Below are 14,056 nucleotides of genomic sequence, written 5' to 3'. Positions count from 1 at the left end.
AAATGAATTTACATACAAGAGCACGTGCTTTTGATGATTCTTCTGCAATAAATAATTTTGAGAATCTTTATTGTTTGCATTGTGTACATATATTGAATTTTACATTATATTTCACAATTTGGTTTTTGACCATTTAATAGTTTATTTTGTTTGTATTTTTAACCAGGTTTTCCGAAGGAAAAAACTGGTTATTAGATTGGCGAATGCGGGCGGGCTGGCTGGCTGGCTGGCGGGCTGGCGGGCGGGCGGAACAAGCTTGACCGAGCCATAACTTTGTCTTTCATTGTGAGATTTTAAAATCATTTGGCACATTAGTTAACCATCATTAGACGGTGTGTCGCGCGAAAAAATTACGTCAATATCTCCAAGGTCAAGGTCACACTTTGAGTTCAAAGGTAAAAAATAGCCATAAATGAGCTTGTCTGGGCTATAACTATGTCATTCATTATGAGATTTTAAAATCATTTGGCACATTTGTTCACCATCATGGGACGGTGTGTCGCACGAAAGAATCACGTCAATATCTCCAATGTCAAGGTCGCCACAACTAAAAATAGATTTATTTTAAAACAAACTTACAAAGGGGGTTAATTTTGTTTGTTCATTTCAAAAGTTCAGTTTGAGTTGTCTCCCTTTATCAGATTTTTTTTCACAATGAAAACCTGGTTTTGTGACAATTTTGTCCCTTGTCTTTTCTTTTTCTTGTTTTAGAATTAAAGAAAATAAATTTATAAACACCCTGCGCATCGATTAATATTTTCATATAATTATGAAAAGGAAGACGAATTGTGGGTATTGATTTCCGGTTAGGTTACATTGTACTATGTTTAACCTGACCTACTAATCTACTTTCGTTATGGAGATGGACGGTTACCCGCGCTTGATTTCTGGATGAGATAGCCCACCTTGAAAAGGTGAAGCTAATTGATAGTAGGTAAGTATTTAATAATTAAAATGAATTTTACTTAAAGTGATATTATGGGCATTTTTCACTGTTGAATTGAGCTGAAAAGAATTAACAGGTCATAAGAGTTAGTTAAAATGTGGTTACTGACCAATTATCTGCAACTCATCTTGCATCCAGTTGTTTATAAAAATATATTTTATATTCGATATTCATACGTGACTCACCCAGTCCTTTAAGCCGAAATGATCCGTAAAACAAAATTGTGTCTTTGTGTCGTATGAACAAATCTGCACTAAAACTATATTTAGGTTCACATCGTACATGCATGATCAGTTGTCAAACGAAAGTACATTTGATATTCAAATGATTTATTTTTCTCTTTGCGAGATATTGTTTTAGTATGTTGATGCTGCATTAACAATTATACGTGTATATGAAGTGAAAACACCAAAATAAACAACAGTTGCAATAGACACCTATAAAGTGTTAGATGCCCATAATATCACTTAAAAAAAATGTTTTAATAGATGCAAAAATGATGTAAATGTAGTGACAAGCAGTGGTTTCTTTATATTCCTTAATATTAAATTTGCTATTCGTGATATTTGAAGCATTTTGTGCATGGTGTTAACAATACAGCTTTCTTGTTCTCAGAGCTCTGAAGAAATAAGATAGTGGTTACTGCAAATTGTTGTTTTGTTATATGCCCCAATAGTTGCAGAAACTTAACTACAATAGTTTAAATAATTCCTTCTCAGTTGTAAAATAAAGTACTTTTCCTTTAATGAATATTTACCTAAATTGATGGAATTTGTTTAAAATTAAAATGGTCTACTTTTTCTAAGCATGAATATTTACCTTAATTGTTAAAATTGTGAACTTTACCTTAGAATTTATATTTACCCATACTGTTCTGTGCAAACTGGGCTGGTATTATCACAGCTATTAGGATAAATCTGATTGTTTTTTGCACTTGTTCTGTTATCAATGTTTACTTGTAATATTAGTTGTGCTTGATCTCTTATGAATATTAACTTGTTTAAGGCATTTAAATGTTAAAAAGACATGACAACAAAATATCCAGAGATTTGAGAAATTTTTAAGAATATCTGTAGTGCATGTAATTCCAAATGACATTTGTTTTCATGGTGATGCATTTTTACTAATCACAGCCCCATGATCCTTTTCACCCCAAACTGAAAACAATTAAAAAATAACCAATTTAGTAGGCCTATTAAAAGCTGTCCAAATTAGCCTCGTTTTGGGACAATTTGGCTAAATGCATGTGTGTAAAAGTATTGTCCCAGACTAGCCTCTGGAGTCCGCTTTGTCCTTGTGCGGACTGCACAGGCTAATCTGTCACCACAATTTACCCACAAGCATAAAACCCCCTATTAGCAGAGCGCTCAAATGTTGTTCCCCCAAATCTAGGTGGCCATGAGCAGCCGTTACGACCCCACCACGAAGGCTCTTAACCTGAGCAGTCTCCATAGCGACGGTGAACTGTCAAAGCACGAGCTCTACATGGCGCTAGCCAGGGCCCAGGTCATGTCCAATGTTGTGAAGATCATCACAGAAAACATTCCTGAGGTAGGTTTATATTCTGTATATTGTAAGTGTGAGGGTTTGATTGAAGCAGATTTTGTTGTATTGTTGAAAGGATTTTTGTTTTTGCATACCTGTAGCTGATCTTTGAAGTGAGTGATTAAATTTATTTATTTGCTTATGTGTACATTGGCAATTTTTTAATCTTTTTGAGTAACATCTTCTGATACACTAACTGCTTAATTTTGATGCAATTGCAAAGTCATATTTACAACACTAGTCTATTTTAAACTAACAAACAAATGAGCAACACTGGGAAAATGTGGTTGAAGACAATTTGCGTAAATAGTCATCCCAGATAAGTGTGTGCAGTCATTGCAGGCTCATCAGGGGTGATACGTTGTGTCTAAATTTGATTTTGGATTACAAGAGACTTAGAGTGTTGTCCCTTGTTAGCTTTTGCCAATCTTATGTGGGATGGCGCTTTACACAATGCTTTAAATCCGCACAGGCTAATCTGGGACAGCACTTTCCGCTTTTGTCATTTTTCGTTTAAATAAAGTCTCTTCTTAGCAAAAATCCAATTTAGGCGGAAAGTGTCGTCCCAGATTAGTCTGTGTGAACTGCACAGGCTAATCTGGGACGACACTTTTTACGGACGTGCATTATGCCCAGTTTTCTCAGAACACGACTCATTTGAGAGATAAGGACCTAGTGTTGTGGTTTCTTACAGCTGTGTAGCCTGGACCTGAGCAATAACAAGCTCCTGAATCTGGAACATCTGTATAGCCTCGTGCCTGCCACTGCAGATATGAAAGTCCTCAATCTCTCAAATAACAAGGTGAATAACCTTTTCACTTAAACCTATTTGTTCTACCTCAATTGCATCAAAACCCTTGGGCATTTAAAGGCCCTTTCGTGTCCATTTCGTGAGAATAATCAGTGCTTTGTACAATTTGAGCTTATCTTATAAAACTACATAAATAGATGCCTTTCATCAAAACTTTTTTTTAAATTGCAGATGGAGTCAAAGTTATTGTTAGGAAATATAAATAATTTTTTTCCAATCAAAAAGTCAATATCAGTTTGAGCTTTATGAAATAATGGGCTTTTATGCATTACAGCCAGATCCTCCTGTTGTATTCATATTAAGGGGTGTGTGGCGTCCATGGCATTGTTTAAGAAATAATATTTTTCTATCATGGTTTGTTGTCGAATAACCCACAGTAAGGAGTATAGATGCGTAGGAATTAAATCACGAGTGCGAAGCATGAGTGATTTGATAACACGCATCTTTACAACTTACTGTGGGTTATTCGACAACAAACCATCATAGAAAAATATTATTTCGATTCTAACACGATTCTGATTGATTTGGTTCAAGCTTTAGGAGGTGAACTATATTTATCAATACTCCGCCCTTCTTAGTACAAAGTTCACTATTTAGTGACGTCATTGAAACTTGGTATGAGTATATACATTGTATATGGATAAGAGGATGATGCATGTCAAATGTCATTGTACACCATCTGTTAATAACGGAGTTATGGCCCTTTGTATGTTGAAAAAGTGCTTTTTTGAGTGTCAAATATAACACTTTTGTGTCCAGAAGCATATTGGCAGGGGATATCAATTCAACGAATTTGCTTGTTTTTGTCAGAATAGGAGGCCTATTTGGTCAAGGTTACTGTTAATCAATATAGAAACATGGTCTCTCATAAAAATAAGGGTTCATGTGCAGCGCTTTTTTTTCCCTTCTGTAGCGAGGGCCTTTTATTGGCCTTTTCCCCCAAGAGTAAGGCCCCCTCCTGTAAAAGAATTTGTTTAAATGATGCGATTTTCCTCCAAATGTCATGCTTACTTTGGGAAATTTCCCCCCCCCCCCCCTTTTTTCACTTTTATTGATAATTTTTTCCCCAAAATGGAAGGCCAGGCCCTTTCCCTAAATCAAGAAAAAAAGCCCTGATTGTGGTTTATGTGTCTCGTAGGATATTTTGCAAATCAGAAAAAAAAAAATAAATACTTGATAGCTTAAATGACTAACCTACATTACAAACATTTTGATTAGTGGAAAAAGTAAGAAATTCAGACAAGAATCAGAAAAGTCTAGCAAGCATTCCTTTAACAGCTTGTGTATATGTGCCAGTCAGAAGCATGAACATACATTCAACAGAATATTATTGGGTCTCTACTTATCTCATTTACAACCTCTTTAAACAAAATTAAAATGCACATTACAATGTTTTGTTGTTGTTTTTATTTTTCAAAATGAAGAGCTTAAATAGGAATTAAAGGCATTTAGCAGTGTGGAAATGATGAATAAATTCAAATAAATGAGCTTTGTTCTGGGAAAACTGGGCTTAATGCATCTGCATAAAGTGTTGTCCCAGATTAGCCTGTGCAGTGTGCACAGGCTTATAAGGGATGACACTTTGCGCTTTATTGTATTTATTTGTTTATTGAGAGTCTCTCAAGTTTAGGCAGAAATTGTTGTCCCTGATAAGCACGTTCTGTCTGCATTGTCTTATCTGGGACCAGCTTTTACACATATGCATTATGCCTGGTTTTCCCTGAAAGAGGCTCAAATAAACATGAAATGTACGAAAAACAAATGTAAGATATTTTCTTTGCAGCTCCATGCACTAGAGGACCTACGGAAACTCCAGTCCTGGAAACTGGACTGGTTAACATTGACGGGCAACCCACTCTGTGATAAGTTTAATGATCAGGCAACCTATGTCAGGTAAACTGTATAGCGGGCGTCTTACACAATTTGTCCGTGGCATCAACTGCCCCAATGAACAATGTCTGTTTCAATGGAGGCATGGTAAGGTATATTATGCATGGTGGTAGGGTTGGTAAATGGGAAATGGGACTGGAATGTTGGAACTCACTGTTGACTGTTGATAGTTGTTGACTATTTATTAACCATCTGAGAACTTTTCTTATCAATATTGTTTGAATGTGTTAATTATTTACAATTGTTTTTTAAGTCTGCACACATGTTTACTCTTTAATTTAATGGTCATTGCTTTAAATGGTATACATGGTATATGCATATTTGACAGAAATTCTTTTTCATGGTAAGATTGATGTCTCATGAGATTTAATTGTGAATCTTTTGGGTTAAAAAGTCAGCAAAATGTGTATAGTAAAAATATTTTATTTTAATAAAATCAATAAAGGAATGGGATTTTTTGTTTGTATAAGCAAAATTTGTTTATAAATGTGCTTGGTCCACTTATGCTACAGACTTGTATATTTAACAAAAAAGTGAAGATTCTCTCTTTTACCACACTTGCAATAATTAATAGGAAATATTCAGTGTTTTTTTGGGGGGTCAAATTTGGGGTGAAAAAGCAACAACACTGGCTTTGAGGAGGCGCGAGTCAGTATCATTGAGAGGTTGAGTGAAATTCATAGCAGTTGCTATGTTAAGAAGACTTGCTTGTGACTGCTTTATTTCACTGCGTCCATGCTCGCGCAGGTCTGCCACCAATGACGGGTCAAGACGACCCAGAAAGGGCGTCGACCTATACAGGGACAGCTGGCACATGGACGGTCCCACATAGATGGGTTGTCATTCACCTCTTTGGATAACATGGCAGTCGGTCAGGGATGCCTCGTACAGATATGGATATCCCAGTACTGGTTCAACCCAGGAAAGGTTTTTGAAAAGTCAGACAGTTGTTGCTATCAAACATACTGGTATCTTCTAAGGATTGATTTTTTTGCCACCACAGGAAGTGGGGTATGTTGGAGTTACTTTGTCGGATATTTCGGTTGGCCAGTCTGTCTGCATAAAATGTTAAAAATTTGTGGAGTGAACTACTAAATTTCTGAAGGTTTTAATTTAAAACTTGAAATATGACATCACCATGAAGTTTAGATGTGCAAGACACAATTATTGTGTGCACTGTCCCAAGTATTTCTGAGTTATATGCCCTTGGGCATTGCTGCCATATAAAATGTTTCAGTTAGTAATGTGAACTACTTTTACATTTCTCAAGTCAACTTCGTTAAGGGCATGGCTGCCATTCCTGTGAAAGAGGAATATGGGGGTATTAAGACATGTTTGTGTGATAACTATGAATTTGTTTTCCTGTTCTGAAAACATTTGTTATAAATTATATGAAAGTATTTCATTCAAACAAAGATAATACATTAATGTACATATAATGCAGTGTAATAGGTTTTTTTATGCTGGAAAAAGAGTTTTATAATAGAAAGTTGTTAACAAAGCAAGTGTGGTAATGAAGAAGAACCTTGGACAAGTATGATTTTTGTCTGTCTGCATAAGCAGAAATCAAGGCACAGCTGATGTTTGGATTTTATTTGAAAATTCAAGTTTAATAATTGATTTTACGATAGTTGAATTGTTCAAATGGAGTCCCTGTTCATATGTCCAAAGTGCTTTGATCAAAGAGAAAATTTCTGAGTCCAAAGAATGACGTTATTGCCAAAACATGTCTTGATAAAAGTATCTATTTATTTTAATTGTATGTAAAAGTCTAGTATATATTTAAATATAATTATTATTTTTTTCAAATTTCTCATATTTCGAACGTTGTTGATGCCTTCTTCAGGTTTGATGAAACTTTTTTTTTGGTTGACGGGGTGTTTGCAAGGGAATAACAATGTCTTGATTTGGAACAATTGTTATAAACTGAATTTGTTTGAAGTGAAGATTTCTGCATGAACCTAAAATTGACCATTTATACCTCTGCATGAGACCACACCTCTCCATTGCACTTTAGAAATATTGATAATAATATTTTAGCTCTTTTTAAATACATTTTTATTAAATGGAGCACTTATCATCCTTGACATTGTTCATACTTTCTTGATATCTTATTATGAAGCTGGACATATCCCCAAAACAAAAATCAACAATATGCTGTTCAAAATGTTCAGTTCTCATTTCATGCATTCTTTCATTTATTGTTCCAGTGCTGTGAGAAAATTGTTTCCAAAACTTCAAAAATTGGTAAGATGAGTTTTCTTTCACAATAACTAATTACATTTCCTTAAGAAAAACACTATTTAATTGGACATTAACCTGTACTGAATAAAAAATAATATAAAGTAAGCCGGCAATGAGTCATTTTAAGAGAAAACTTGCACAAATATGTTTCAGGACAATAATGACCTTCCTCCTGCCATCACATTTGATATTGAGGCCAGAACTGACCTGCCCAAATCTCAAGTAAGTTGAGGCAATATAAACATTGGGAATTATATAAGCAGCATTATGCAAACATGGGTCTTATGCCATATGCAGCCAGTGTAGCTCCAGGCAAGCCTGCGCACTGGTCTTATAAGACATAGAAACCTTGCATGACTACAGTGGACCATGTAAATCCTGACAAGAATGAGCAATTGCCAAGGCTGGCTGAATATTGTGTAAGACCTGTTATCTCAGGACCCTGCTATAAGACCTGTTCTCTCGGGACGCTGCTATAAGACCCGTTATCTCGGGACGCTCTTATAAGACCTGTTATCTCAGGACGCTGCTATAAGGCCCGTTATCTCGGGACGCTGCTATAAGACCAGTTATCTCAGGACGCTGCTTTAAGACCCATTATCTTGGGACGCTGCTATAAGACCCGTTATCTCAGGACGCTGCTGTAAGACCCGTTATCTTGGGACGCTGCTATAAAGACGTGTTATCTCAGGACGCTGCTATAAGACCCGTTATCTCAGGACGCTGCTTAAAGAATCGTTATCTCGGGATGCTGCTATAAGACCTGTTATCTCGGGACGCTGCTATAAGACCCGTTATCTCGGGATGCTGCTATAATACCCGTTATCTCAGGATGCTGCTATAAGACCCGTTATCTTGGGACGCTGCTATAAGACTCGTTATCTCAGGACGCTGCTATAAGACCCGTTATCGCGGGACGATGCTATAAGACCCGTTATCTCGGGACGCTGCTATAAGACTTGTTATCTCAGGACGCTGCTATAAGACCGGTTATCTCGGGACGCTGCTATAAGACCCATTATCTCGGGACGCTGCTATAAGACCCGTTATCTCAGGACGCTGCTATAAGACCCGTTATCTCAGGACGCTGCTATAAGACCCGTTATCTCGGGATGCTGCTCAATTATTCTTTGTTTTTAACTGTTGTGATACGTGTATATGTTTGTCAACCTGTATAACCTGCCTTTAGACTTGTGCATGATGAGATTGTTGAACACCTTAAGCAGGTCCCTAGGTCGAACAGATTAGGCAGACTTTGTCTATTGAATATTAAACATCTTAACCAGGTCCCCAGGTCGAACAGATTAGGCAGACTGTCTATTGAATATTAAACATCTTAACCAGATCCCTAGGTCGAACAGATTCGGCAGACTGTCTATCGAATGTTGAACACCTTAACCAGGTCCCTAGGTCAAAGAGACTCGGCAGACTTGGTCTATTGAATGTTGAACACCTTACAGGGATTTTATAGCCGAAATTTGGCTATGTTCCCAATCCCAAAAAGTATACTTTTTTCCCAAAATTTGGCAAAAAATTCCTAATTTCCAAAAAAAAAAATTTTTTTTTTTTTTTTTTTTTTTTTTTTTTTTTTTAGAAAGAAGTGTCTTAATGCGTATTTTATCTCAATTTTAATTCAATTACATCAAACAAAGTATTATATGATTTTGTTCTTTTAATTTGAATGATTATAAAGAGTTATGTCAAATTTAGTATTTCCCCAATCAGTGGACTTTTCGTGTGGAAAAAAAGGCTAATGAATTTATTTTCCCAATTTCATGAAAATGCCGATAAAATTCCCAATTCCAAAGCCATCGGCTATCTTCCCAAAAAGTGGGAAAAAAACCCTGCCTTAACCAGATCCCTAGGTCGAACAGATTAGGCAGACTTTGTCCATTGAATGTTGAACACCTTAACCAGATCCCTAGGTCAAACAGACTAGGCAGACTTTGTCCATTGAATGTTGAACACCTTAAACAGGTTCCTAGGGCGAACAGACTCTGCAGACTTTGTCTATTGAATGTTGACCACCTTAACCAGGTCCCTAGGTCGAACAAACTTGGTAGACTTTGTCTATTGAATGATGAACACCTTAACCAGATCCCTAGGTCAAACAGACTTGGCAGACTTTGTCCATTAAATGTTCAATGCCTTAACCAGGTCCCTAGGTCAAACAGACTAGGCAGACTTTGTCCATTGAATGTTGAACACCTTAAGCAGGTCCCAAGGGGGAACAGACTCTGCAGACTTTGTCTATTTTATGTTGAACACCTTAACCAGGTCCCTAGGTCGAACAAACTTGGTAGACTTTGTCTATTTTATGTTGAACACCTTAACCAGGTCCCTAGGTCAAACAGACTTGGCAGACTTTGTCCATTGAATGTTGAACACCTTAAGCAGGTCCCTAGGGGGAACAGACTCTGCAGACTTTGTCTATTTTATGTTGAACACCTTAACCAGGTCCCTAGGTCAAACAGACTTGGCAGACTTTGTCCATTGAATGTTGAACACCTTAACCAGGTCCCTAGGTCAAACAGACTCTGCAGACTTTGTCCATTGAATGTTGAACACCTTAACCAGGTCCCTAGGTCAAACAGACTAGGCCGACTTTGTCCATTGAATGTTGAACACCTTAACCCGGTCCCTAGGTCAAACAGACTCTGCAGACTTTGTCCATTTAATGTTGAACAACTTAACCAGGTCCCTAGGTCAAACAGACTAGGCCGACTTTGTCCATTGGATGTTGAACACCTTAACCAGGTCCCTAGGTCAAACAGACTCTGCAGACTTTGTCCATTGAATGTTGAACACCTTAACCAGGTCCCTAGGTCAAACAGACTCTGCAGACTTTGTCCATTGAATGTTGAACACCTTAACCAGGTCCCTAGGTCAAACAGACTAGGCCGACTTTGTCCATTGGATGTTGAACACCTTAACCAGGTCCCTAGGTCAAACAGACCAGGCAGACTTTGTCCATTGAATGTTAAACACCTTAACCAGGTCCCTAGGTCAAAAAGACTAGGCAGACAGACTTTGTCCAATCTATACACATAGTTTTGATCATATATAGGTTTTGCCGGCCATTTTCGACGCCATGTTGGATTTGTGAGTACTATTGTGTATTGAAACAATGTCTGATGATCTTTATGTGTTCTTTGCCCCTTGAAACTTAGGAATAGACACCAAATTTATCAAATTTGATTGTATAGTTACATAGTTGTGATCATGAATAGGTATTTGCGGCCATCTTGAAAAAACACTTTCCGGAGGTCCGATTGTGGTAAACTTTTGATATGTATTAAAGAAGCTTCTTCCCTACCAGGTTCAGTTAGAATACCTTTTGTAGCAGTTTTTTGCTGGTTGAAGGTATTTTTTTTTATATATTGACCCTACTATTTTGGAGGCTCGCTAATTTTTAGGAACTTTTCTTGCAATCTCATTAGTATTCATAGATATGCAAATGTACTAATTTGCATATTTAACTGCAGATCATACTAGGTAATAATAATAATCTTCATTTTAACACCAAACTTTTTTCTAGAACCAATTTTGAAGAAATATTTGAGAATTATACTAGCTAAACTAGCTATTTAGTCAAAGCCATAGAAACAGCTCAATAATAACATAGCTGCCCAACTGAGATTGTTATCACACATTTTGTTTCTTTATATTGAGTATACAATCAAGTAAGATAGGTGTTGTTTTGCCCCCCTGAGTGGTACACCCCAACCCATCTGGCTGATAGACTATTAAGTGTCATCCCGGATTTGCCTAAGAAGTTTGCACTGGCTAATCAGGGCTGACACATTCTGCCTGAATTGGATTTGGGCTTCCCTTAAACGAAAATTTCATACAAGCGGAAAGTGTCATCCCTGATTAGCCTGTGTGAACTGTGTTTTCCTAAAATCACTACAACATCTGTGTTACAGGACAGCTATTTCCCTAGTGAGGACATCAAGGTGGTGGCTGTGAAGTTCCTCAAGGACTACTTCCACGTGTACGACTCAGACGACAGACAGGGCCTTGCCCCTGCCTACCATGAGACGGCCATGTTCTCCCTCTCCACTGCATACAATGGGGCTGTCCAAAACAAGTACGTACCCCCTATCTCCACCACATACAATGGGGCTGTCCAAAACAAGTACTTACCCCCTCTCTCCACCACATACAATGGGGCTGTTCAAAACAAGTATGTACCCCCTCTCTCCACCACATACAATGGGGCTGTCCAAAACAAGCACGTACCCCCTCTCTCCACCACATACAATTGGGCTGTCCAAAACAAGTACGTACTCACTCTTTTCACCACATAAAATGGGGCTGTCCAAAACAAGTACATACCCCCTCTCTCCACCACATACAATCGGGCTGTTCAAAACAAGTACATACCCCCTCTCTCCACCGCATACATTGAGACTGTCCAAAACAAGTACATACCCCCTCTCTCCACCGCATACATTGGGGCTGTTCAAAACAAGTACATACCCCCTCTCTCCACCGCATACAATGGGACTGTCCAAAACAAATACATACCCCCTCTCTCTACCTCATACAATGGGACTGTCCAAAAGAATTTCATACCCCCTCACTCCACCGCATACAATCGGGCTGTCCAAAACAAGTACATACCCCCTCTCTCCACCACATACATTGGGGCTGTCCAAAACAAGTACGTACCATCTCTCCACCACATACAATGGGGCTGTCCGAAACAAGTACATACCCCCTCTCTCCACCGCATACTATGGGACTGTCCAAAACAAGTACATACCCCCTCTCTCCACCGCATACAATGGGGCTGTCCCAAACAAGTACATACCCCCTTTCTCCACCGCATACAATGGGACTGTCCAAAACAAGTACATAGCCCCTCTCTCCACCGCATACAATGGGACTGTCCAAAACAAGTACATAGCCCCTCTCTCCACCACATACAATGGGACTGTCCAAAACAAGTACATACCCCTTTTCTCCACCACATACTATAGGGCTGTCCAAAACAAGTACGTACCCTCTCTCTCCTCCGCATACAATGGGGCTGTCCAAAACAAGTACATAGCCCCTCTCTCCACCACATACAATGGGACTGTCCAAAACAAGTACATACCCCTTCTCTCCACCACATACTATGGGGCTGTCCAAAACAAGTACGTACCCCCTCTCTCCTCCGCATACAATGGGGCTGTCCAAAACAAGTGCATACCCCCTCTCAAAGCTTTGATACTTATAAAGATGATGTCTTGGAATATTTACAACATAACCACATCACCAGACCTCATTTTTACCTTGACATTGACCTATTTTTATGCCCCCGGATCGAATGATCGGGGGTATATTGTTTTTGGCCTGTCTGTCATTCTGTCCTAAAACTTTACCCTTGGTTGTTTTGCAATATTGAAGATAGCAACTTCATATTTGGCATGCATGTGTATTTCATGGAGCACATTTTGAGTGGTGAAAAGTCAAAGTCAAGGTCATCCTTCAGGGCTTAACATTAACCTAAAAACCAACTTGCCCTGCTGGGCAAGTACTTAGAAAATGTACTTGCCCTGAACGTAAAGCCATTTGCCCAAACATGAAATATCACATGAACTGTTAACCTCATATTTTTTAATAAAGATCAAAATGATACACCACAAAACCTTTTTATTTTTGCACATTTAACAAAATGATTACAGCAATTAAAGTCTAAATTAAATGCTTTGTTCTTTTTTGCACTTGCCCGGGCGGACAACTAGATTATAAAGTAACTTGCCCGGACCCAACTTTTACTTGCCAGGGGCAGTAGGACAACCGTTAATGTTGAACCCTGTCCTTCAAGGTCAAAGGTCAAATATCGTTGTATTTTTCTTTCCTTAAACTTAACCCTTCTTTAAAGTTTGGTCATAACATTTTGAATATTGAAGATAGCAACTTGATATTTGGCATGCATGTGTATCTCATGAAGCTGCACATTTTGAGTGGTGAAAGGTAAAGGTCATCCTTCAAGGTCAAGATCAAAGGTCAAATATTGCAATATTGAAGATAGCATCTTGATATTTGGCATGCATGCGTATCTCATTGAGCTGCACATTTTGATTGGTGAAAGGTCAAGGTCATCCTTCAAGGTCAATGTCAAATTTTGCAATATTGAAGATAGCAACTAGATATTTGGCACTCATGTGTATCTCATGGAGCTGCAGATTTTTAGTGGTTAAAGGTCAAGGTCATCTTTCAGGGTCAAAGATCAAATATATGGCTTCAAAGTGGCGCAGTAGGGGGCATTGTGTTTCACGAACACAGCTCTTGTTTTGTAAATTTTTGGCGCCAGTATTCAGCCCCATTCCCAATGGAAAAAGTAAATATTTTCCATATAATGGTTTTAAACAAAATATTTTGTTTTTACATTTCAACATTTAGTTTATTTCAAAGTCAGCTCTGTTAGTTAAACCTTAGTAAATATAATATTGAAAACACTAAAAATTTTATTTTTGAAGCATTTGTTAGCGAGACAACAACAACACTAATTTCCCAATTTTAGTAAAAATGCCGCAATTTTTCCCAATCCAAAGGGATGTGGACTCATTCCCAAAATCATGAAAAAAATAGCCTAGAAATGCTTTATATACTAGTGTGAAATGAGA

General features: G+C 37.9%; 1 protein-coding gene across 1 annotated transcript in view; it reads left to right on the top strand.

Annotated features, from left to right (window-relative positions):
- The window catches only part of LOC127875036 (nuclear RNA export factor 1-like), a 36,582-nt gene that overhangs the window by 11,928 nt on the left and 10,598 nt on the right, over window positions 1-14,056 (top strand). The window contains exons 9-14 of the mRNA XM_052419836.1: window positions 2,339-2,497; window positions 3,186-3,293; window positions 5,086-5,195; window positions 7,403-7,439; window positions 7,590-7,658; window positions 11,363-11,526. Coding sequence (XP_052275796.1) covers window positions 2,339-2,497; window positions 3,186-3,293; window positions 5,086-5,195; window positions 7,403-7,439; window positions 7,590-7,658; window positions 11,363-11,526 — 647 coding nt within the window. The remainder of the gene's footprint in view (window positions 1-2,338; window positions 2,498-3,185; window positions 3,294-5,085; window positions 5,196-7,402; window positions 7,440-7,589; window positions 7,659-11,362; window positions 11,527-14,056) is intronic.

Source organism: Dreissena polymorpha, chromosome 3 (assembly GCF_020536995.1).
Source record: "Dreissena polymorpha isolate Duluth1 chromosome 3, UMN_Dpol_1.0, whole genome shotgun sequence".
Classification (NCBI taxonomy): domain Eukaryota; kingdom Metazoa; phylum Mollusca; class Bivalvia; order Myida; family Dreissenidae; genus Dreissena; species Dreissena polymorpha.
This window is presented reverse-complemented; position numbering and strand designations above follow the sequence as displayed.